We start from the raw sequence: 22,120 nt of genomic DNA on the forward strand, positions 1-22,120 counted from the left end.
CAGTGCAGCGCGCCGGCCGTAGCGACTCCGCAATGAGTACGTTTCAAAAGCCACCATTAGGAAGACAGGAGAAGTGGGTGATTCACACAGAGTTCTCCTTTTTAAAATTTTTATTTATTTATTTATTTTCATTTTATTGGAAAGGGAGAGAGAGAGAGGTACGCCTCCCATCTGTTGATTCGCTCCCCAAATGCCTCCAACAGCCAGGGCTGGGCCAGGCCAAAGTCAAGAGCCAGGAGCTTTGTCTGGGTCTCCCATGTGGGTGCAGGGGCCCAAGCACTTGGGCCATCTTTCGCTGCTTCCCCAGGTGTATTAGCAGGGAGCTGGATCAGAAGTGGAGCAACAGGGACTCAAACTGCTGCCCATATGGGATGCTGGTGCTGCTGGTGATGCCACAGTGTCAGCCCCCACAGCCGCTCTTGAGAGCACATTCCAAACCGTGTAGCCTGAGAGGATTTGTGGGCTAGCGGACCTGGGACTGCTTCAGAGGTTTAAATTGCTCCAATTAACCAAAGAGGTCTTTGAGGATACGCAAGAAGTCCTTTGGAGTCCGCTTGGGGAAGCCTTGGCTTCCATGTGATTCCCCACCCTAGCCCATGCCATCAGCATCCTCCTCTGGGCCATCTGCTCGTGGACCCCAGGGTCCACTCGCGTGACCATAGGCTGATATCCTCTCACTGGTCACAAGAGGGCGCCACACCCCCAATCCACGGGAGTACAGCATCTGGCTGTTAGGACTTGTAGTTATTTTTACCAAAACCTATTAGTTATAAATAACATTGTTACAATAAAGTGTTAGTAATAAAGTAATAAAAATGAGCTCTCACTAAATCAAAGGATATCTAGATCAAGACACTGTTGTTATTACTGATTGTGATTCTTTTTCTGAAATGTTTTAAATGAAAAATAATGCATGATCCTTAGTAAAAAATCCAAACAATATAGAAATCTAGAGTGAATTTTCTGCCCAGAAGGAAGCCCTGTTAATAGCCTGGAGTGCTTCTTTGTCTGTGCTTTTACATACATAATGTACGTACACCTGGTCTCTGTCATTTTGGCTTTTTCATAACTGGACTCCTACTCTACATATCGTTCTACAACTTGCTTTTTCTCCACTTAGCAAGCATCCTAGACATCTTTCCATTGTTGGCAGTGGAAATCTGTCTCACTGCATTCAGTGGTCAAGATTTATTTTATTTATTTGAAAGAGTTACAGAGAGAGGTAGAGCCAGAGAGAGAGCGAGGTCTTCCATGCACTGGTTCACTCCCCAAATAACTGCAACATCCAGAGCTGAGATGATCTGAAGCCAGGAGCCAGGAGCTTCCTCCAGGTCTCCCACGGGGGTACAGGGGCCCAAGCACTTGGGTCATCTTCTGCTTTCCCAGGCCATAGCAGAGAGCTGGATCAGAAGTGGAACAACTGGGACTAGAACCAGTACCCATATTGGATGCCAGTACTGCAGGCCGGGGCTTTAACCCACTGCGCCACAGTGCCAGCCCCTATTTGATAACATTAAACATATAGCTTTATTCTAGCATTGCTGCGAAAGAATGAGTTTCTTTATCTACCAGTACCAATGGTCATCCTTATACACATGGGGACCACATGTGAAATAAGTTACAGATGCCTTTAGCCTTTAGAAACTTCTGAACGGGGACAGGCATTTGGCCTGGTGGTTAGTACACCCAAGTCCCACATTAGGGTCCTTGGGTTCAGTTCCTGGCTCTGACTCATGATTCCAGCTTCCTGCTGATGCACACCCTGGGAGGGGGTGTTAATGGCCCCAGTAGTTGACCTGGACTGAATTCCCAACTTGTGGCTTTGGCCTGGCCCAGCCCCAGCCCCAGCTGTTGCAGACATCTGGGGGAGTCAACCAGTCCACCTTTCCCTCTTCATCTATTTTTCTGCTCTGCCTTTCAAATAAATAAATGAAGATTTTTTTTAAAGAGTTTTGTTCTAGAAAGCATTCCCAGCTATCCAGGCTAGATTAACAGGCTTATTGCACATTATATTATTACTGGACCAAAGTTATGTTTTCTCTGTGTTGTAAGTGGCTTCATGATGAATCACAGCCCATACACACACCAAAGTCCACCCCAAGAGTGAGGCAGCAGCAGGCTGGGGTAGGCAGATGGGTGTGTGCTAAGTATAAGGCACAGAAGGCTCTTTCCTGAGCTAAGACCGCTGTTGAAAGACCAACATCAGATTACTGATCATATACGTTACACACACGGGGAGCCAGCATTGTGTTGCAGAGAATTGAGCTGCCTTGTGGCGGCTGGCATCCTGCTCCCAAGAGCTGGTGTGAATCCCGGCTGCACCACACTTCTGATCCGGCTTCCTGCCAGTGTGCACCTTGGAGGCACCAGATGGTGGCCCAAGGACCTGAGTTCCTGTGAGACCTGGATGGCATCCCAGGCTCCTGGCTTTGGCCTGGCCCAGCCCTGGCTTTTGTGGCTGTTTGGGGAGTGAACCAGTGGGTGGAAGATCTGTCTCTTTGTCTCTCCCTCTCCCTCTGCCACTCTGCCTTTCAAATGAATAAATAAATTCTTTTAAGTGCATGGAAAACTGGAATTAAAAGTGTGAGTTAGTTTGGGGGCAGAAATGTGTTTTTTTAAAGTGTTCATTTTCTATAAACTTTTTAAAAAGATTTATTTATTTATTTGGAAGTCAGAATTACACAGAGGAGAGGCAGAGAGAGAGAGAGAGGTCTTCTATCTGCTGGTTCACTCCCCAGTTGGCCGCAACGGCCAGAGCTGTGCTGATCCGAAACCAGGAGCCAGGAACTTCCTCTGGGTCTCCCACACTGGTGCAGGAGCCCAGGGACTAGGGCCATCTTCTACTGCTTTCCCAGGCCATAGTAGAGAGCTTGATCGGAAGTAGAGCAGCCAGGTCTCAAACTGGTGCCCATATGGGATGCCGGCGCTTAAGCCCAGGGCGTTAACCTGCTGTGCCACAGTGCAGGCCCTGGTGCAGAAATGTTTACACATGGAAAAGGCAGATTGTGAAGAGCGCCGTGCGTGGATTTCAAATTTTATTGTACAGCAAAATCAATTCACGTTTTATTCCATTTCCCTCCTGTGTCATAGCCTATCCTATCGCATTTTCTAGAACTCCTCATTTTCCCTAAAGACTCAAGACCTTGCACATCACTCAGTGGCTAACAGGGACGGAAGTGCTGAGGCTAGAATGCTTCATCTTTTCCTGTGTATCTTTTTCTCTCTCTCTCTCTCTCTTTTTTTTTTTTTTTTTTGAGTTATTGATTGATTTGAAAGGCAGAGGTACAGAGAGGCAGAGGCAGAAAGAGAGAAGTGTCCCATCCACTGGTTCACTCCCCAAATGGCTACAACTACTGGAGCTGAACTGATCCAAAAGCAGGAGCCAGGAGCTTCTTCCAGGTCTCCACGCAGGTGCACGGGCCCAAGCACTTGGGCCATCTTCTACTGCTTTCCTAGGCCATAGCAGGGAGCTGGATCGGAAGTGGAGCAGCTGGGATTCAAATGGGCATTCATATGGGATGCTGGCACTGCAGGTGGTGGCTTTACCCCTACGCCACGGCACCAGGCCCCTCAATGTGTCTTTTAAGGGTTTTGCTACTCAGCAGTAGCCACACCGTGACTTCACAGATGCGTTTTGTAGGCATTCTACCCAAGGCAGAATCAGCAGTCATTGTTTTTCAAAGGAGGGACAGGAGACCATGCCCTAATGGACAGCTCAATTCTGCCTGCCAAGAACTTCGCAAGATGGAATTTTGTCCTTTTCTGGGGAAGAGACGGGGATCTTAAATGCCCCACAAAGACACGCTTCTTGCCATGAGTACATCAGTTTAATCCTGGGACAGACTGAGCGAATGGCCTGCTGTCAGTCCCGAAGGGGACATTCCCAAGAGCGAGCCCAGTCTGACCCGCGGGTAAACCACAGGTCTGATCCAACAGTGTCCGGATCACTGCCTGGCTTCCCCAGCCTCCTTCCCCTATGTGCATGTGCGTATGCGGACCATTGGTCCTGGGCGTGTTCTGAGAAGCCCTCTCCGCGCCCAGGGCAGGTACAGGGCTAGGCCGCCCTCCAAAGGTGTGGAGAAGGAGGCCCTGGGGCAGCCTCCGGCCAGCTTCCTGCCACCCTGGCACTCAGCCACAGAGGCAGCCTGGACGCCCTTGCCCAAGCCCAGGCTCACTTCACACATCTTTTGAAGTTAAAGCAAAAATAAGGTGGTATTTGCAGAATCGCGTTTCCTTTCTTGTTAAAGGGTTACCAGTGCCCTCATTAGAGCCCTTTACATTGTAAGTAATGGGACATAAGTGTCTTTGTCCTGGGGCTGGCGCTGTGGCATAGTGGTAAAGTTGCCTTCTGTGACCCAGCATTCCATATGGGTGCTGGTTCATGTCCCAGCTGCTCCACTTCTGATCCAGCTCCCTGCTAATGTGCCTGGGAAAACAGCAGAGGATGGCCCAGTGCTTGGGCCCCTGCCACCAATGTGGGAGACCTGAAGGAAGCTCCTGGCTCCTGGCTTTGGCCTGGCCCAGCTCTGGCTGTTTGTGGCCATTTAGTGAGTGAACCAGTGGATGGGAGATCTATCTCTCCACCCACGTCTGTCTGTCTGTCTGGCTATCTCTCTCATTCTCTCTCTCTCTCTTTCTCTTTCTTTCTGTACCTCTGACTTCCAAATAAATAAATAAATAAATCTTCTAAAAACAAAAAAGATTTTTATTCTAAAGATATTCAATAAGGGTCATTTTTCTGAGGTCTCTTGTAATCACTCTTTTTTAAAAAAAGATTTATTTATTTATTTGAAAGTCAGGGTTTCACAGACAGGGGAGGAGAGGCAGAGAGAGAGAGAGGTATTCCATCTGATGGTTCACTCTCCAATTGGCTGCAATGGCTGGAGCTGAACCGATCCGAAGCCAGGAGCCAGGAGCTTCTTCTGGGTCTCCCATGCGGATGCAGGGGCCCAAGGACTTGGGCCATCTTCTACTGCTTTCCCAGGCTATAACAGAGAGCTGGATTGGAAGTGGAGCAGCTGAGACTTGAACTGGTGCCCATATGGGACGTCAGCACTGCAGGTGGTGGCTTTACCCATTATGCCACAGCACCATCCCCTTTTCCTCCCTTGCACCCCTGCTCATCACAGTAAGACTTTTAGAGGTTAAGCTTTGGGCTGGCGCCATGGCTCAATAGGCTAATCCTCCGCCTGTGGCGCTGGCACACCGGGTTCTAGTCCCAGCTGGGGTGCTGGATTCTGTCCCGGTTGCCCCTCCTCCAGGCCAGCTCTCTGCTATGGCCCGGGAAGGCAGTGGAGGATGGCCCAAGTGCTTGGGCCCTGCACCCGCATGGGAGACCAGGAGAAGAATCTGGCTCCTGGCTTCGGATCAGCGCAGTGTGCCGGCCACAGCGGCCATTGGAGGGTGAACCAACGGCAAAAGGAAGACCTTTCTCTCTGTCTCTCTCTCTCTCTCACTGTCCACTCTGCCTGTCAAAAAAAAAAAAAAAAGTTAAGCTTTGGAGTAGCCAGCTGTCCAAGCTGAGAAAAAACTAGCTTTTCCCATATTCCTGGAACAGGAACCTGATCCTTAGTAAGTACTTCCTAGGTGGCAGCTTTGAGAGGCAGGTTTTCAATACCTTCTCTCACGTAAGTTCCATAGTGCAACCCTAGGGGCGTGGTAGGAATTCTTAGCTTTACAGATGAACAAATAGAGCCAAAGAAATGTTGCACGATGAGCTCATGGCCTCTGCAGCTAAAAGGAGAGGAGCCAGAACATGAGCCCAGAGTACTTGCTTTCCAAATTAAACTACGAGCAGAATTCACAAAGTTCATGGAAATGGAATTTAAAAATAAGCTCATTTTGGTGCCAAAAACCTGTGAAACCCATGCATAGTTTCTCTAGAGTACACATTTTTCATGAACTTTTTGAACTACCCTACATGATTTCATGTCTTCTGGCCTGCTTTATTTCATTATGATTGTTGTACCATTTTTTTTTAAAGATTTATTTTATTGATTTGAAAGAGTGACACAGAGAAAGAGAGAGAGAGGGAAGAGACGAGAGAGTTTTTTCATCCACTGGTTCACTCCCCAGATGGCCACAATAGCCACAGCTGGGCCAGACTGAAGCCAGGAGCTTCTTTCAGGTCTCCCACGTGGGTGCAGGAGACAAGCTCTTGGGCCACCTTCTGCTGCTTTTCCCAGGCACATTAGCAGGGAGCTGGATCAGAAAGTGGAGCAGCCAGGATGTGAACCATCACCTGTGTGGGATGCCGGCACCATGGGCAGAAGCTTAACCTGCTCCCCCACAACGACAGCCCCAGGATCTTGTGTTCAAGCAAGATACAGGCTGGTGTTTACTTACATGATAGAAATTAAAATGCCTTCTAGCTCTTCCCTCTGGATGAATTTTTACGCGTTTCATAATATTTCTGCACCAAATTAATAGTATTCAATTCTTCATGATTGTGTAAAGAGTAGATGGACCGGCCGGCGCCGTGGCTCAACAGGCTAATCCTCCGCCTTGCGGCGCCGGCACACCGGGTTCTAGTCCCGGTCGGGGCACCGATCCTGTCCCGGTTGCCCCTCTTCCAGGCCAGCTCTCTGCTGTGGCCCGGGAGTGCAGTGGAGGATGGCCCAAGTGTTTGGGTCCTGCACCCCATGGGAGACCAGGAGAAGCACCTGGCTCCTGCCATCGGAACAGCGCGGTGTGCCGGCCGCAGCGCGCTACCGCGGCGGCCATTGGAGGGTGAACCAACGGCAAAAGGAAGACCTTTCTCTCTGTCTCTCTCTCTCACTGTCCACTCTGCCTGTCAAAAAAAAAAAAAAAAAGAGTAGATGGACCGACGTTTGGAGTCTGGGCTACACCATGTACATCTATTATATTCGTCTCAAATCTTCTGATTCAATCACTGCAGGACCTGCTGGTGACAGCTCCTGGGAGCTGAGGGAGGTCCCCGAGGACGGCTGCCAGATTAACAGATATGGGTACTTCGAAGCCACCCTTACAATTGTAGGTAAGGCTGAAGACCGGGAAGCATGCTGGAATCTACCTGGGTCACCCGCTCTCTCTAGAGGGCTGGAAGTGGGGAGCAAGGGAGGCTGGTCCCTCCCTGATCTGGTCCACTAGGACATGAGCAAGGATCCGCAGAGCGACCACGTTCCCAGCAGCCCACCGTGGCCTTCCTCAGACATCCTGGTGGAAATGAGTCCTCTGAGAAGCCCACACACCAGTGGGCCTGCCCTGGTGCCACCCATGCACCCCAGCAAGCTGCACGAACAGGGGGTGAAGCAAGGCCCACTTGGAGTTCCCGCAACTTCACGCTCTTCCCCCAGCTAATTTCCACAAAGTCACACCCATCCTTTGTGAAAGGCAATGAATAGATCCCCACACACAGCTGGGCATCCTGGGCACCGCCCTAAGGCATCCAGCAGAGAAAACAGCTGTGCACCTACAGCTGAGCCCCCTTCTCCTGGGAGAAGCTGGCCACGCCCCAAGTGGGTCCCCTGTTCCTGAAACACCTGCCAGAGGGGCTGCTGCTGTCCAACAGAGGTGTAGACCCTGGAGGTGCAAATCTAGATGGAAGTCAACAGCAGTGCCACCTGACCTGTGCCTCCAAAGCTGTGCGGATGGACTGCTGGGGCCAGTGCATACATGTACGGCCTGAAGGAGGTCTTTGTTTTGGCCTCTGGTTGGGGAGGGAGAGTGTCTGAGTCCATTCAGAACTCTATAGACTGCGAGGCTCGTAAACAGCACGCGGGTGTTTCTCTCCCCTCTGGGGACTGAGCAGTACAAAATCAAGGCACTGGCTGGACGCGGTGTGGGGTCACAGCCACAGCCATCTCGCCATGTCCTCCCGGGGTGGGAGAGGCCAGGGCACTCTCTGGGGTCTCTCTTTTAAGGGCATCAATCCTAGCACCTAGCACAGACCCAGCCCCCAACACCGTCCCCCCAGGGGGTTCAGATTTCAATGTACAGATTTTAGAGGGACACAAACGTTCATTCCCTAGCGGAGTGGCTTTGTGCTGTTTGGTTGCGCTTGTATCTTGATGTGTTTTTTCCTCCGGCCTTGTTCTGTAAGAGGGAATCCTGGCGGTTAACATCATCCAGATCGCAGAAGTCCCGATGGCCCAGCCGCAGCCCGGCGACTCCCTGATGGACTTGGTTGTGACCTGCCAAGGGCCGTGAGTACAGCCATGCCTCAGTTGATTCCAGTTCCTGTTCTCCAGGAACCCCGGACGAGGACGGACGGATGGACAGAAGGCCCTGGGGGTGGGGGGGGTGGGGCACAGCACGTGCTTGTGTGGCTGGAGTTGGGAAACAGCCGTGACTTTCAGCTATGGATGGAGTTGCATGCGTGTGATGGCTGGTGGAAATGACGACTGTTCCCTTAGATCTGCAGGCTAGGTCTCCAGGGTCTCCCTGCTTCCCAGCTGTGGTTACAGAGGCGCTCGCTGATGGCAGAACTTGCCTGTGGAGAGACTGCTAGCACCCCACAGAGCAAGGCTCGCAGGCCAGGGGACAGGCCAGGCTGACTCGGTCTCCCCGAGGCTCCTGGTGGACAGGAAGCTGTCATAGCAATGCCTGATAATCGTCCCTCTCTATGACTTCCGAAGCTCTTTCTGATGCACTACACGATTTGTTTTCTTATGATTTGGTCACGATTGCATATAATAAACTGAATAAAAATAAATGGACATATGGGTACATACCAATTATCTACTTAAATATAGGTTAACTATTTAATCCAATTAATTAAATATACATTAAAATCAACTATTCATGTATGTAAATTCATAAAATGCATGTCTACCTATGGACTTTAAAAAAGTTCCTGGAAAATGGAATTAAAAGGTAATTTTAGTTGTTACAAGAATTTTGAAAGTTATATATAGTTTTTTCTTTACACATGTTTTCCCATAAATTGCCTGAACACTCCTTTGTGTGCATGGACTGCAAAATTTTTTGCCCTAAAATAGACTCATCTTTTAATTCCATTTTTTATTATTATTTTTAAAGATTTATTTATTTGAAAGAGTTACAGAGAGGGAGAGGTAGAGAAAGAGAGATGTCTTCCATCCGCTGGTTCACTCCCCAAAGGGCCACAATGGCCGAGGCTGGGCCAGGCCAAAAAGCCAGGAGCCAGGAGCTTCTTCCAGATCTCCCACATGAGTGTAGGGGCCTAAGGACTTGAGCCATCTTCCACTGCTTTCCCAGGCACGTTAGCACGGAGCTGGATCCGAAGTGGAGCAGCTGGGACAGGAACCGGCCCTCATACGGGATGCCGGTGCAGCAGGTGGCAGCTTTATCAGCTATACCACAGTGCCAGCTCCTTAATTCCATTTGCACATGGACCTTTGAAGTCTCTGTGAATAAATACATAAATGAAATAAGAGAAAGGGCACGTGTGAAAAGGTGACCTTATTTGGTCAGAAGGAAGAGCTAAGCTGTGCGGAGGGGCAGAAGGAGAGTGGCGAGAACAGAATGCAGCCCGCCCGGAGGAGTGACACTGCACAGACACTGTGCGGCAGAAGTGTCCCCCATGTCACACCCTTCCTCAGGCCCAGCCCTGGAGCTGGGGCTATTCGGCCAGGAGCGCTGCCAGGGCTTTAAACAGTGGCTGAGGCCGTGTGGAGTGGCCCAGAGGTTCCAAGGAGACACAAGTCTGCTGTCTTGTTCCAGCCCCGGCCCCACCCCCAGCTGCTGGTATGGCCTGGGACTGGTTATTTCCCCTCCCCCAGCTGGTTGCCACCTGTTGAACCGGGATGATATTACCTTCTGTATCAATGGGATGGTCCTAGAACCAAAACCCCACGAGTGGCACGCATCCAAACACAGCTTTTCCAGCTGTCACCATTGCTATGCTTCTCCCGGATGTGGGCCGACTCTGGGATTTCTATGACATTTATAGAGACACACAGTTTATACGGCATTTGTCGTACTTTAGTCCCTACATCTCAGCCATCTGCGTCTTTGCGCGTTCCAGAGATCCAGAGAGTCCAGTGTGCAGGGAACGAGCTGGGCCTCAGTGCCCAGCAGCCCTGTGTGCTGGGGAAGATCCCTCTTCCTCCTGTGCTCCCCGGGACACAGGCAAACAGGAGCTCGTCACCTGGCCTGCTTGAACGCAGGTTGGACGACAACTCAGTGCCTTGTGGTCTGAGTCACAAGGGGCAACATTTGATTCTGTAGAAAAGCAGTGATTTTCCTTGTGTAACACCAGCTTCAAGGGCGAGCATTCGGCCTGGCAGTTAAGCTGCCCACCTCCCACATTGGAGGCTTGACGCCCGGCTCCAGCTCCCGACTCCAGCTTCCAGCCAATGCAGGCCTCCGTAGGCAGCAGCGATGGCTCAAGTAATGGGGTTCCTGCCATCCACGTGGGAGACTTGGATTCAGTTCTCAGTTCCTGGCTTCAGCCCTGGCTGTTGTTGGCATTGGATGGATGCACCCATTCTCTCTCTCTCTCTCTCTCTCTCTCTTTTTTTTTTTTTTTTGACAGGCAGAGTTAGACAGTGAGAGAGAGACAGAGAGAAGGGTCTTCCTTCTGTTGGTTCACCCCCCAAATGGCTGCTATGGCCAGCGCACTGTGCCGATCCGAATCCAGGAGCCAGATGCTTCCTCTTGGTCTCCCATGGGGTGCAGGGCCCAAGCACTTGGGCCATCCTCCACTGTACTCCTGGGCTACAGCAGAGAGCTGGACTAGAAGAGGAGCAACCGGGACAGAATCCAGTGCCCCAACTGGGACTAGAACCCGGGGTGCCGGTGCTGCAGGCAGAGGATTAGCCTAGTGAGCTGCGGCGCCGGCAAATTCTCTATTCTGTCTCTCTAGTGCATGCTCTCTCCTCTCTCCCTCTCAAATTAAAGAGATTGTTATTTTTAAGAAAATGCTAATATCGCATTCCTCTCCCCTGCTCCTCACTGGTGTGTACACGCCTGCCCCTCCCCTGCCGCAGGGTCCCCAGAGAGGTCTGCACCGTCATCTCCGACCCCACCTGCCAGGTGGCGTGGAACTCACACTGCAACCCCGTGGACGAGAATGAGAGCTGCCTGCTGACCGTGAGGAGAGCCTTCCGCGGGCCGGGGACGTACTGTGTCAACCTCACTCTGGGTGACGACGCCAGTCTGGCCCTCGCCAGCACCTTGATCTCTGTCCCTGGTAGAGGTGAGGTTTCTTACAGTCATACGGGCACAGCCTGTTACAGGTAAAGTGTGTGTGTCAATGCCAAAGCTGTCGGGGACTCCACATGTAATTTTATTTCAGCGCAAAATGCATCGAACCCTTGTTAAGAAGGATTCGAGAACTGGCGCTAAAATCCAGCAGCAAATCTACTTAGGGAATTGATGAAGGAGAGCCTCAGGCTGCGGCCACAGAAAAGCCATTTGATGAGAAAAGGCCGCTGTGATCACGGGCCAGCAATCGTGGGACGTGAGCACTGCACGCTCCACGGGGCTTGTACTTCAAGGGGAAAATGTAAAACCCAACCCCGAAAGATACCCGTGTTCTCCAGCGGCACAGCAACACGGGAGAGGTGGATAGGTGCTCGGGGGAATCCACCCGGACAGAGATGTGAGGCCAGAAAGGAGAAAGCCGCGGGTTCCCGGCCGCCTGCAACTGGCTGCGTGTCCTCTTTCCCTTCCTGAATTTTACCAACCATCACACTCCACCCTGATTTGTAAAAAAAGATTTATTTATATTCATTTGAAAGAGTGACAGCGACAGAGATCTTCCATCTGCAGGTTCAGCCCCCACTGGCCACAACAGCTAGGGCTGGGCCAGGCTGTAGTCAGGAGCTAGGAGCTCCATCCGGGTCTCCCGTGTTGGTGGCAGGGGTCCAGGAAGTTGAGTCCTAATCTGCTGGATCCGGAGCAGAGTAGCCGGGGCTCGAACCAGCACCTGCATGTGGGATGTGGGCGTCCGGAGCATGGGCACAACCTGCCCACCCCATCCCCACCCCGCAACCTCCCTATTTCAGATTTTCACTCAAAAAAAAAAAAAAAGGCTCTGCCCTCCTATTGCTTGGAGAGGTAAAATGTTAACAAGGTAACTAAGGGATTTCATTTAGAAATGTGCAAGCCCTGGGGGCATCCTATTTCCCTAAACCCCAAATTAGGACTCTACCCAACAACCCTAACTGAATTTCAGCTATAACTGACTTCGTTGTAAGATACTTCTTTGCATCTTAGAAGAAGGGCTCCACGGTGGAATAGAGGAGACAGATGAAATTGTACACACATCACAATACATATTTTGCTCCTTTAACTGAATATTATCAGATACAACCTAATGACTAATTCATTTACAGTTCCTTTGGACTTGGAGCCTATCTTATGAAGAAAAATGTACTTAAAAATTTCTTTACCCATTAACCATATAAAGGGCAGCCTTGAACCCCAGTGGGAGAAAAGCTTAAGTAATCCTACACACACATGCAATTATTTGTATGAGAGCTTATTGTGCATGAGGTCCGGGGTGCAGATTTAAAAACAGAAAGAGAATCCTGCTCCTGGCGGGGAGGCAGCCGGAGCCCCTGCACCTGAGCGACGGTGGACTTCCCAACCGTCATGGCCAGAACTGCCGGGGACCCCTGCTCTCCTGCTGCCGCAGCTCTGGGGGCTTTTAGGAATTACGTACAGAATCATAACTCATTTTCTAGCAAGCCTCCTCAGTGCTGGCCAGCTGCGGATCTCGTGTGACTTTGAGATTTTTGCTTTCCTTTAATTCTTCACGTAGTGAACAATCGCTCTCGGTGTGACTGGAGTTGTTTTCAAAAACCAAATAAAGGTAGGCACGCGCCACCGTGGGGACTCCCACATCCCACATCTGGGCGCCTGGTTCCAGTCCCACTACTCTGTGCTTCTGATCTAGCCTCTGGCTAATGTACCTTCGAGGGCCTCAGACTATGGCCCAGGGGCTTGAGCCCCTGCCTCTCCCGTGGGAGACCCGGGTGGAGTTCCTGATTCCTGGCTTTGGCCGGGCCCAGGCCCAGCTGCTGCGAGTATCTGGGGAGTGGAGCAGTGGATGGAAGATCTCTGTCTCTCCGCCACCATGGCGGAGCTGACGGGCGCCGCCCTGTGTGTCTAGCCCCAGCGACGGCCCTGGGAGCAGGGGACGCTGTCCTGATCGCCGCCGGCTGCCTAGCCCTGGGGGTCACCATGCTCGCCCTCTATGTATACAGGTAAGTTCTGGGCTCACTGCCCATCGCTGAGGGTGTGTGTGTGGGGGAATCGCTTCTCTGCGCATGAACGAGCCATTTTCCTTATTGTTGTTGTTGTTATTGTTTTGCCTTTAAACATTGTGGGGGGGGAGGAAGAGCTTCCCTTGAGTGATGAATTCCAAACTGGCCTGTTAATTTTGCTGTGGCTTTATTTTATTTTATTTTATTTTAATCCTCAAAATGCTGCCAGATGTCAGTAACTTGACAAAATCGTGCCCACGTGATCTCAAACGGAAGTAAGCAAGGAGAAGAGAAAAAAATAAGTGTGTGTTCATCGCACACCCGTGTCCTGCCAGCCACAGATTAGGGTTAGATGGGATGACCCATTTGCACCTGGCTTGCAAGACATTGCAGAAACAACTTGTTTCAGCTGAAGATTTTTATTTTATTTATTTATTTATTTTTTAAATAACTACCTAACGCGTTGTTTTCAGAAAACACAAGGAATACAAACGGATAGAGAACAGCGCTGGGATCACGGCCAGCGGCGCAGGCCTGAACGTCGGTCTCGGCCACGCCAGGGCCGCGTTCCTCCCCGGACGCCAGGAGAAGCATCCGCTGCTCAAGGACCAGCCGGGGCGTCTCTAGAGCCGCACCTCCCTCTCACCCTCCGCCCCACCTGCAGTGCCGCCCCTGCGAGCTGTGCAGGGCTGGGTGGCTGTTCCCTTGTTCGTTTTGTTCTCTCCCGGAAGAGTCTTGTGAAACATTCTCGCGGTGTGGGGAGGCTGGATTTGTCCTCAGGGGTAAGTGACGAGCTAGAGAGGCGCAGTGCCACCGCCTGCAGCCTGGGGCGCGAGGCTAAGGGCACAGCTCAGCCGCACTTCCTGTCCTGGTTGTGTCCCTCACGAGGTCTCAGGTAGCGAGTAGGGTAGCCACACGCGGTCCCGAGAGCGTCCCTCGCTGGAGTCTGACCCAGGGAGCTGGAGGGACGGGCTGGACACCGTCCGGCTTTCCGTACGACCACGGGCACAAAGCCAGCGGAGTCCTGGCCTGGAGGTCTGCTCCTGTTGCAGGGGACACGCGTGAGCTCCTGACAGAGCAACGCGGGCCCAGGCCTTTAGTACGAGTGCGCACTTGACGCGCTCAGAGAAAAAGGCCGATCTTATTACTAGATGGGAGCCCTGTGTTTGCGTGACCACCTGCCCTGCCCGGCTGAGTGAAGCAATGATGTTCATTCATTTTGTTAACCAGGGACATTTGTGTAGTGCTGTCTGTATACCAGGCCTGGGGACACCTGCCCTCCCAGTTGACACTCCTGTGTATAAATCTGAATTTCTGTACATTCTGGTACCTGTATTTGAGTTCACATAGTATGATTTTCCAAAGTAGGAAGACCTTGGGTTTCCTCCCAGTTTCTCAAGTGATACGGAAAGTTGATCAGGAAGGACTGTACCTCCATTTGTGATGGAACCGTCTGCCGTATGTCACACATCACGATGCTCTTTTTCTCTCCTTTCTTAAAAATAAAGTGTGGTAAGAGACTAGACGCTGATATTGTATTTATTTTTCCACCTTATACTTTATGATTTTTGACCAGTGTACACTTGTTGAAGGCCACCACATAGAGCTTTGGTAACCTCATGAAGATTTTCTATTTTAAATTATATACAGCATGTGAAAATTCAATTAAAATTTTTAGTGTATACTTTTTTTTTTTTTTTTTGACAGGCAGAGTGGACAGTAGAGGGAGACAGAGAGAAAGGTCTTCCTTTTTGCCATTGGTTCACCCTCCAATGGCCGCCGTGGTAGGTGCACTGCGGCCGGCGCACCACGCTGTTCCGATGGCAGGAGCCAGGTGCTTCTCCTGGTCTTCCATGGGGTGCAGGGCCCAAGCACTTGGGCCATCCTCCACTGCACCCCCTGGCCACAGCAGAGAGCTGGCCTGGAAGAGGGGCAACCGGGACAGGATCGGTGCCCCAACTGGGACTAGAACCCGGTGTGCCGGCGCCGCAAGGCAGAGGATTAGCCTGTTAAGCCACGGTGCCGGCCAGTGTATACTTTTTAAAAAGATTTATTTATGTATTTGAAAGGCAGAGTTACAGAGAGGCAGAGGCAAGAGAGGTCTTCCATCCACTGGTTCACTCCACGGATGGCCACAACAGTCAGAGCTAGGCTGATACAAAGCCAGGAGCTTCTTCTGCATCTCCCATGAGGGTGCAGAGGCCCAAGGACTTGGGCCATCTTCTACTCCTTTCCCAGGCCATAGCAGAGAACTGGATCAGAAGTGGAGCAGCCGGGACTCGAACCGGCGCCCATATGGGATGCGGAGGCTTTACCTGCTACGCCACAGCGCCGGCCCCGTCCTTTCTCGAGCCTTTCTTTTCACATTCTCCTCATCTGTGAGGTGGCTGTGTAGTCCCTGCATGAGGTGCTGCAGGTCCATGTGCAGAAATGAATGCAGAGAAAGGCTCTTTGTGTCCGGCCCCATGGTACACACTTCAAGTCAGAAACAGGTCAGAAGCAGTGGGGAGAGCCTCTCTCATTTGTGTGATCACCAGGAGCCCAGAACAGCAGTAGCTAAAGCAGAAAAGCAATTGGGGGTTGCAGCAGAGTCACCTGGAGGTTTGTTAAAACACAGGCTGCTGAGCCTCCTCGAAGAGTTCTCATTCGTTCAGATGTTCCGGGAATGAGACCTGCTCTTCCCATTTTATACCAACAGAGGGTAGCAGAGAGCAGCAAATAAAATTGGTCACCGAGGAAACAGGTCAGACTTCTCTTCCCACCTCCCTCAATTTCAGCGGAAGAGTGGCCAGAGCGGGCTGAAATAGTGAATTGTTTAGAGTTATGTTCTCCACGTGACCCTGGCAGCAAGTCATTCCACTTCTGCCGAACTACTGACTAAAACGGGAATAACCGAGAAGATGGAGGGTTGTCGGGATGAGGGTTTGCGGGAATTAAAACTTCCCAAAAACTTGTGATGGGTAGGTAATAAATTATTCTAGGAACTTCTGAGGACTTTTTGTAAATGTCTGAATTTTAAACACTTGTGACTCATTCATAGACATGGGCAGGGGCAGCCTTCGTTGAATTTTCAGTTGTTTCACCGTTTAGGGGACAGTGGGTTCAATCCATGTGTTACATCCAGAAGGCGGGAACTCCAAACCCAAGTGACAGATGAGAGTAGTCTTCTTGCCTGGCGCCGCGGCTCACTAGGTTAATCTTCTGCCTGTGGCGCCGGCATCCCGGGTTCTCGTCCCAGTCAGGGCGTGGGATTCTGTCCCGGTTGCTCCTCTTCCAGGCCAGCTCTCTGCTGTGGCCCAGGAGGGCAGTGGAGGATGGCCCAAGTGCTTGGACCCTGCACCAGCATGGGAGACCAGGAGAAGCACCTGGCTCCTGGCTTCGGATCGGCGCAGCAAGTCATTCCACTTCCACTTAAAGGAAAAATCCTTTAAGGTTTTTTCAAAGAATGGCCCCAATGAATCTCAAATACATACCCTAAAAATTCAGGAATCACCCTTTGCCAACTGCTTTTGATCACTCAACTATCATTTACTGAGCACCAATATGTTTTAGGCTCTTGTGTATAAGAAAGGACAAGGTGACAAGACGGATAACGATTCTGCTCTTGTAGAGCTTGGATTCTAGAACAATGCCACCTGTCACTGCCCAAGTGTTCACTGCAGTGGCAATGCCAACCACTCACCTAGAGTCCCTCAATCCCAGCTGGCCTGCTTGGCCTCAATTTAATCTGCAGAGGTGATTCTTAAAAATGAACTGCAGTTCCTCTTGAAATGATTTATTTTGTTTAAGTGAGAGACATAAGTCTCCCCTCCACTGGCTCACTCGCCAAATGCCTGTAACCACGGAGGTTGGGCCAGGTGGCAGCCGGGAGCCCAGAGCGAGGAACTCAATTTTGGTCTCCCAGGTGGGTGGCAGGGACTCCAATACCTGCTACCTCTCAGGGTGGGCAGCACGGAACCTGGACTCAAAAGCAGAGCTGTGACTTGATTCCAGGCACCCTGATACGGAGTGTGGGCGTCTAAGCAGCACCTAACCAGACCCAACACCTGTGCTCCGCCATTCCTCAAAATTCTGTAATAAAGTTTGTCTTGGAGGTCTTCCCGAGGCACTTTGGAATGGGGTTGCCTTAAAGGCATTTTAGTATTTGACAAATTTTAATTCTGTGTATAATTTTTCCACAATTATCATGTCATCTCACCAAACTGTCTCTCAAATTTACAATCGAATTTGTCACTGTTACATCATGTATGTTTTAATGATATAAATAAAATATCAAGACTTGAGCTTTCCTCAATTTTAAGAAGTTTACTAAAATAAATGAGAATGTGGCTGTGGAAGTAGCCCTTAAGTCTGGTTTCTGGAACTGAGTAGAGGAAGGTGAGTGGGAATTAAGCGAAGCGATCTGACTGCCAGCCTGGCGTTGTCACTCACAAGCTCAGTCCTTTACCCTCTCGACCCCACAGCCGCCACCTCTGCACAAGGCAGGCAAGGAGGAGGAAGGGACAATGACACTGGACCAAGGCTTAAAGTCCCCGCAGAGTCTAATGCCCTACTGTGCAAGATGGGGAGGATGGCCTTACTCAGTTTCCTTACAGAGAAGTCAGCAAGACTGTATTTTTATTTATTTATTTTGGGGGGGGGGGGGACAGGCAGAGTGGACAGTGAGAGAGAGAGAGAGAGACAGAGAGAAATGTCTTCCTTTGCTGTTGGTTCACCCTCCAATGGCTGCCGCGGCTGGCACACTGCGGCCGGCGCACTGCGCTGATCCGATGGCAGGAGCCAGGTGCTTCTCCTGGTCTCCCATGGGGTGCAGGGCCCAAACACTTGGGCCATCCTCCACTGCACTCCCTGGCCACAGCAGAGAGCTGGCCTGGAAGAGGGGCAACCGGGATAGAATCCGGCGCCCCAACCAGGACTAGAACCCGGTGTGCCGGCACCGCTAGACGGAGGATTAGCCTATTGAGCCGTGGCGCCGGCCTTGTATTTTTATTTTACTTTTGCAAGGTATAGAGTCAGAGAGAACTCTGTTGCCCCATTGGTTCACTCACCAAATGCCTGCAATGGCCGGGGCCGGGACAGGCCAAAGCCAACAGCTGGCAACTAGAACCCAGGTCTCCCACATGATGACAGGGACCCAACTCCTGCAGCCATCCTCCCTGTCTCCTGGGGTCTGCGTCGGCAGGAAGCTGCAGTCAGGTACCTTGAGCTCTTAGCCTCTGTCGGAGCCAGGCCCAGGCACTTCAGTCTGGGATGAGGGCATCGTAACTGCTGGGCTAAACGTCCACACCCAGGAGACTGTGTCTAAATCAGGGCTCAGCAATGCAGCAAACCACAGTGTACTGGCCGAGCCAACCCTCTGCCTTTCTTTTTCTTTTTCTTTTCTTTCTTTCTTTCTTTTTTTTTTTTTTTATGACCCACAAGCTAAGTATGGTTTCCATATTTTGAAGTGGGTGGGGAATGGAAGAAGAGTACTATTTCGTGACACATAGACATTACATGAAATTCACATTTTAGTGTCCATAAAAAAGTTGCATTGGAGGGCCCAGCATGATGCCGCAGGGTAAGCCACCACTTGCAACGCTGGCGTCCCATGTCAGTGTGCCACTTTGTGTCCCAGCTCTTCAGTTCCAATCCAGCTCCCTGCTGATGTGCCTGGGAGAGCAGCGGAGGATGGCCTAAGTCCTCAGGCTCCTGCCACCCATATAGATGGAGTTCCTGGCTCCCAGCTTTGGCCTGGCCCAGCACCAGCTGATGTGGGCATTTGGGGATGAACCAGCGAATGGGAGATAATCCCTCTTCTCTCTCTCCCTCTGTCTCTATAGCTCTGCCCTTCAAATAAATAAATCTTTGTAAAAAACGTTGTGTTGGAACCCAGCACGCTCATTCATTCACACATTGTCAGCCACGGCAGTGCATTGCCAGTTGAGTAGTTGTGACAGACTGTGCGCCCTAAAAACGTTTGTTATGTGACCCTTGACAGTGTTTGCCGATCGTGTTCTTAAACTCCATTCTGAACTGAATGGGGGAGACAGTAATTGTTTAGAACACCTCAATTATAAGAGAGATAATTTCCTTGCTTGGGTACTTTGAGCTCTTACCCTCGATCCCATGGCACATTATCTGTAATGAGGAAGAATGCTGCATTGTGTGGCATGGAAAATCTGACGTGGTATGTAGCCTATGAATTACTACATGGAAATGTCGTAGAAGACCTTTCTGAAGACAAAGAAAGTCGAAGAACTTAATCGGAGAATCACAACATGAAGAATCATGTGATGGAAAATGTGATAAACCCCCCAAAGCACCAACCATAAAGAAAGAAAAATGGCTTTACAAGAGCACTTCAAAAAGCTCATGGAAAAATGGAATTAAAAGGTAAGTTTAGGTGCAGGCACTTGGCACCGCAGTTATGTTGCCACTTGGAATGCCCACATGTCATATGGAGTACCCAGGTTCAAGTCCCAGTTCCCCCAATTCCAGCTTCCTGCTAATGTGCACCCTTGGAGGTAGCAAGTGATGGCTCAGATAGTTGGTCCCCTGCCACCCACGTGGGAAACCTGGATGGAGTTCTGGCTCCTGGTCTCAGCCTGGCCCAGTCCCAGCTGTTGTGGGCTTTGGAGAGTAAACCAGCAGGTGAAAGATGTCTGCCTGTTTCTCTCTGCCTGTCAAATAAATAAATAAATTTAGAGACATTTTATCTTGGGGCAAAAACAAGTTAGAACCCTTGCATGAGTTTTACATAGCACTCCTTTTCCTTTAACTTGTGGAAGACCTGTCATATCCGGTTATGTTATAATTTTAAAGTTTCGCATGAAAAAGACAAGAATCACAAAAATTTCTCTTACATTTCTGGTGGGAATGCAAAATAGGACAACCACCTTAGAAGACAGCTCAGCAGTTGCCTGAGAAGGTACTGTAAAAGTTCAGGAAAATAGAATTAAAAGATAAGCTTATGTTGGTGCAAACAATTTTTGAAATCTGTGTATACATGAACTCTTCAAAAAGTTAATGAAATGCATATTATGAAAAAACTATGCATGTATTTCAAAACTCTTTGAAATTGACTACAAAACAAGGGACATTTTGGAAGAGAGGGAAATGTTTTACACAATAATTGCAGTGGTTGCATATCTGTGTACATTTGCCAAAAACTGTCAAAATATAGGTTTAAAATTAGCTATGTCTATTCTGTGTAAATATAATTCAGTGAAATTGATATGAAAATGCAAGGACAGGGGCTGGTGCTGTGGCATAGTGGGTAAAACCACCGCCTGCAGTGCCGGCATCCCATATGGGCGCTGGTTTGAGTCCTGGCTGCTCCACTTCCGATCCAGCTCTCTGCTGTGGCCTGGGAAAGCAGTGGAAGATGGCCCAAGTCCTTGGGCCCCTGCACCCACGTGGGAGACCCAGAAGAGGCTCCTGGCTCCTGGCTTCGGATCAGCCCAGCTCCGGCCCTTGCAGCCAATTGAAGAGTGAACCAGCAGATGGAAGACCTCTCTCTCTCTCTCTCTCTCTCTCTCTCTCTGCCTCTCCTTCTCTCTCTGTTTTAACTCTGCCTTTCAAGTAAAATAAATAAATCTTTTAAAAAAAAAAAAGAAAAGAAAAGAAAATGAAAGGGCATGGATGGGCATTCGACCCAGTGGCTAGGTTGCTGCTTGGAACACTTCATCCCATATCAGAGTTGCAGGGTTCAAATCCTGGCTCTGCTTCTGGTTCCAGCTGCTGCTAATGCACACCCCAGGGAGCAGCAAGTAATGGCTGATGTGACCGAATCCCTTCCACCCATGTGGAGGAGCCAACCTGAGGTGCTGGCTCCTGGCTTCAGCCCTGGCCAGCAAATACAAAATACAAGATTCATTCTCTCCCCCAACCCCGCCTGCCCGCCCGCCCTCGCTTGTTCACCCTCTCCCTCTCCCTCTGCCTTTCAAATAAGTAAAATTAAAATGCATAGACTAGTGGAACACATTTGCAATTCATGTGATCTTTAACAGATTATGAGCAGGCATTTGGCACAGCTGTTAAGACACCTCTTGGGACAACCACGTCCCATATATATCAGAGTGCTTGGGATTGAGTCCCTGCTGCATTCCTGACTCCAGCTTCCTGCTAATGTACGCTCTGGGAGGCAGCAGGTGAGGGCCCAAGTACTTGGGTCCCTGCACCCATGTGGGAAATACAGATTTTAGTCCTGGCTCTCAGCTTCGGTCCTGCCTAGCCCCAGCTACTGTGGCAACTGGGGAGTGAACCACTAGATGGAGGGTTGTTTGTGTGTATGTCCTTCTCTGTTTCTCTTCCTTTCAAAAAAAAAAATCAGGGAAATGCAAATTACCACACAATGAGACACTGTTGCACACCCACTAGATTGGCAAAGATGCACAGCACCTGACAAGGTCAAGTGTTGGTGCAGGGAGACCCCTAGAACTCGTACTTGCCGTTCGGGAGTTCAGCTGAAGCAGTGGTCCTGGAAACAGCCTGGCATTACGTGGTGTGGTTGAAGATGCTCACCCCCAACATCCAGCAGGCTCCTGTGCCTCTCATGCCCCTGAGAAACTCTGGCCCACGTGTTCAGGGACGTGTTCACGACCACTGTGCGGTGGGAGGAACAGGCCCCAAGTCCAACAGCAATAGAAGGATAAGTGAGTTGGGGTGGGTGGCATACAATCAGCAGCAGAAATGACTGAACATAGCTATAAACACCATGAGGGACACGCTCACCAACACAGTGTCGACGGAAAACCAAGTTGCAGAAGAACACATACAATCCAATAGCATTTATGTAATGTTTTCCAAAGCATGAAAACCTAAACCACATGGGAGCTTACACAAACCTGTGTAATGAGCAGAAGAAAGGAGGCAGTGGGGTTTGGTGCAGAATTGGGCCCGGTGTGGTGTCCGGAGCAGCAGGAGTGGGGTGGTCTGTGGTGTAGCCACAGGTGAGGGCGTCCATGGCATTGCCGTGTTTTATC

At 50.4% G+C, this 22,120-nt stretch overlaps 1 protein-coding gene across 1 annotated transcript in view; it reads left to right on the plus strand.

Moving 5' to 3' along the window:
* Window positions 1-14,667, plus strand: part of GPNMB (glycoprotein nmb) — a 30,336-nt gene extending 15,669 nt beyond the window's left edge. Inside the window, exons 8-12 of the mRNA XM_062178332.1 lie at window positions 6,899-6,997; window positions 8,063-8,165; window positions 10,932-11,140; window positions 13,061-13,154; window positions 13,628-14,667. Coding sequence (XP_062034316.1) covers window positions 6,899-6,997; window positions 8,063-8,165; window positions 10,932-11,140; window positions 13,061-13,154; window positions 13,628-13,781 — 659 coding nt within the window. The 3' untranslated portion in view covers window positions 13,782-14,667. The remainder of the gene's footprint in view (window positions 1-6,898; window positions 6,998-8,062; window positions 8,166-10,931; window positions 11,141-13,060; window positions 13,155-13,627) is intronic.
* Window positions 14,668-22,120: the final 7,453 nt, after the last annotated feature.

The sequence above is a fragment of the Lepus europaeus genome, chromosome 20 (genome assembly GCF_033115175.1).
Source record: "Lepus europaeus isolate LE1 chromosome 20, mLepTim1.pri, whole genome shotgun sequence".
In the NCBI taxonomy this organism is placed as follows: domain Eukaryota; kingdom Metazoa; phylum Chordata; class Mammalia; order Lagomorpha; family Leporidae; genus Lepus; species Lepus europaeus.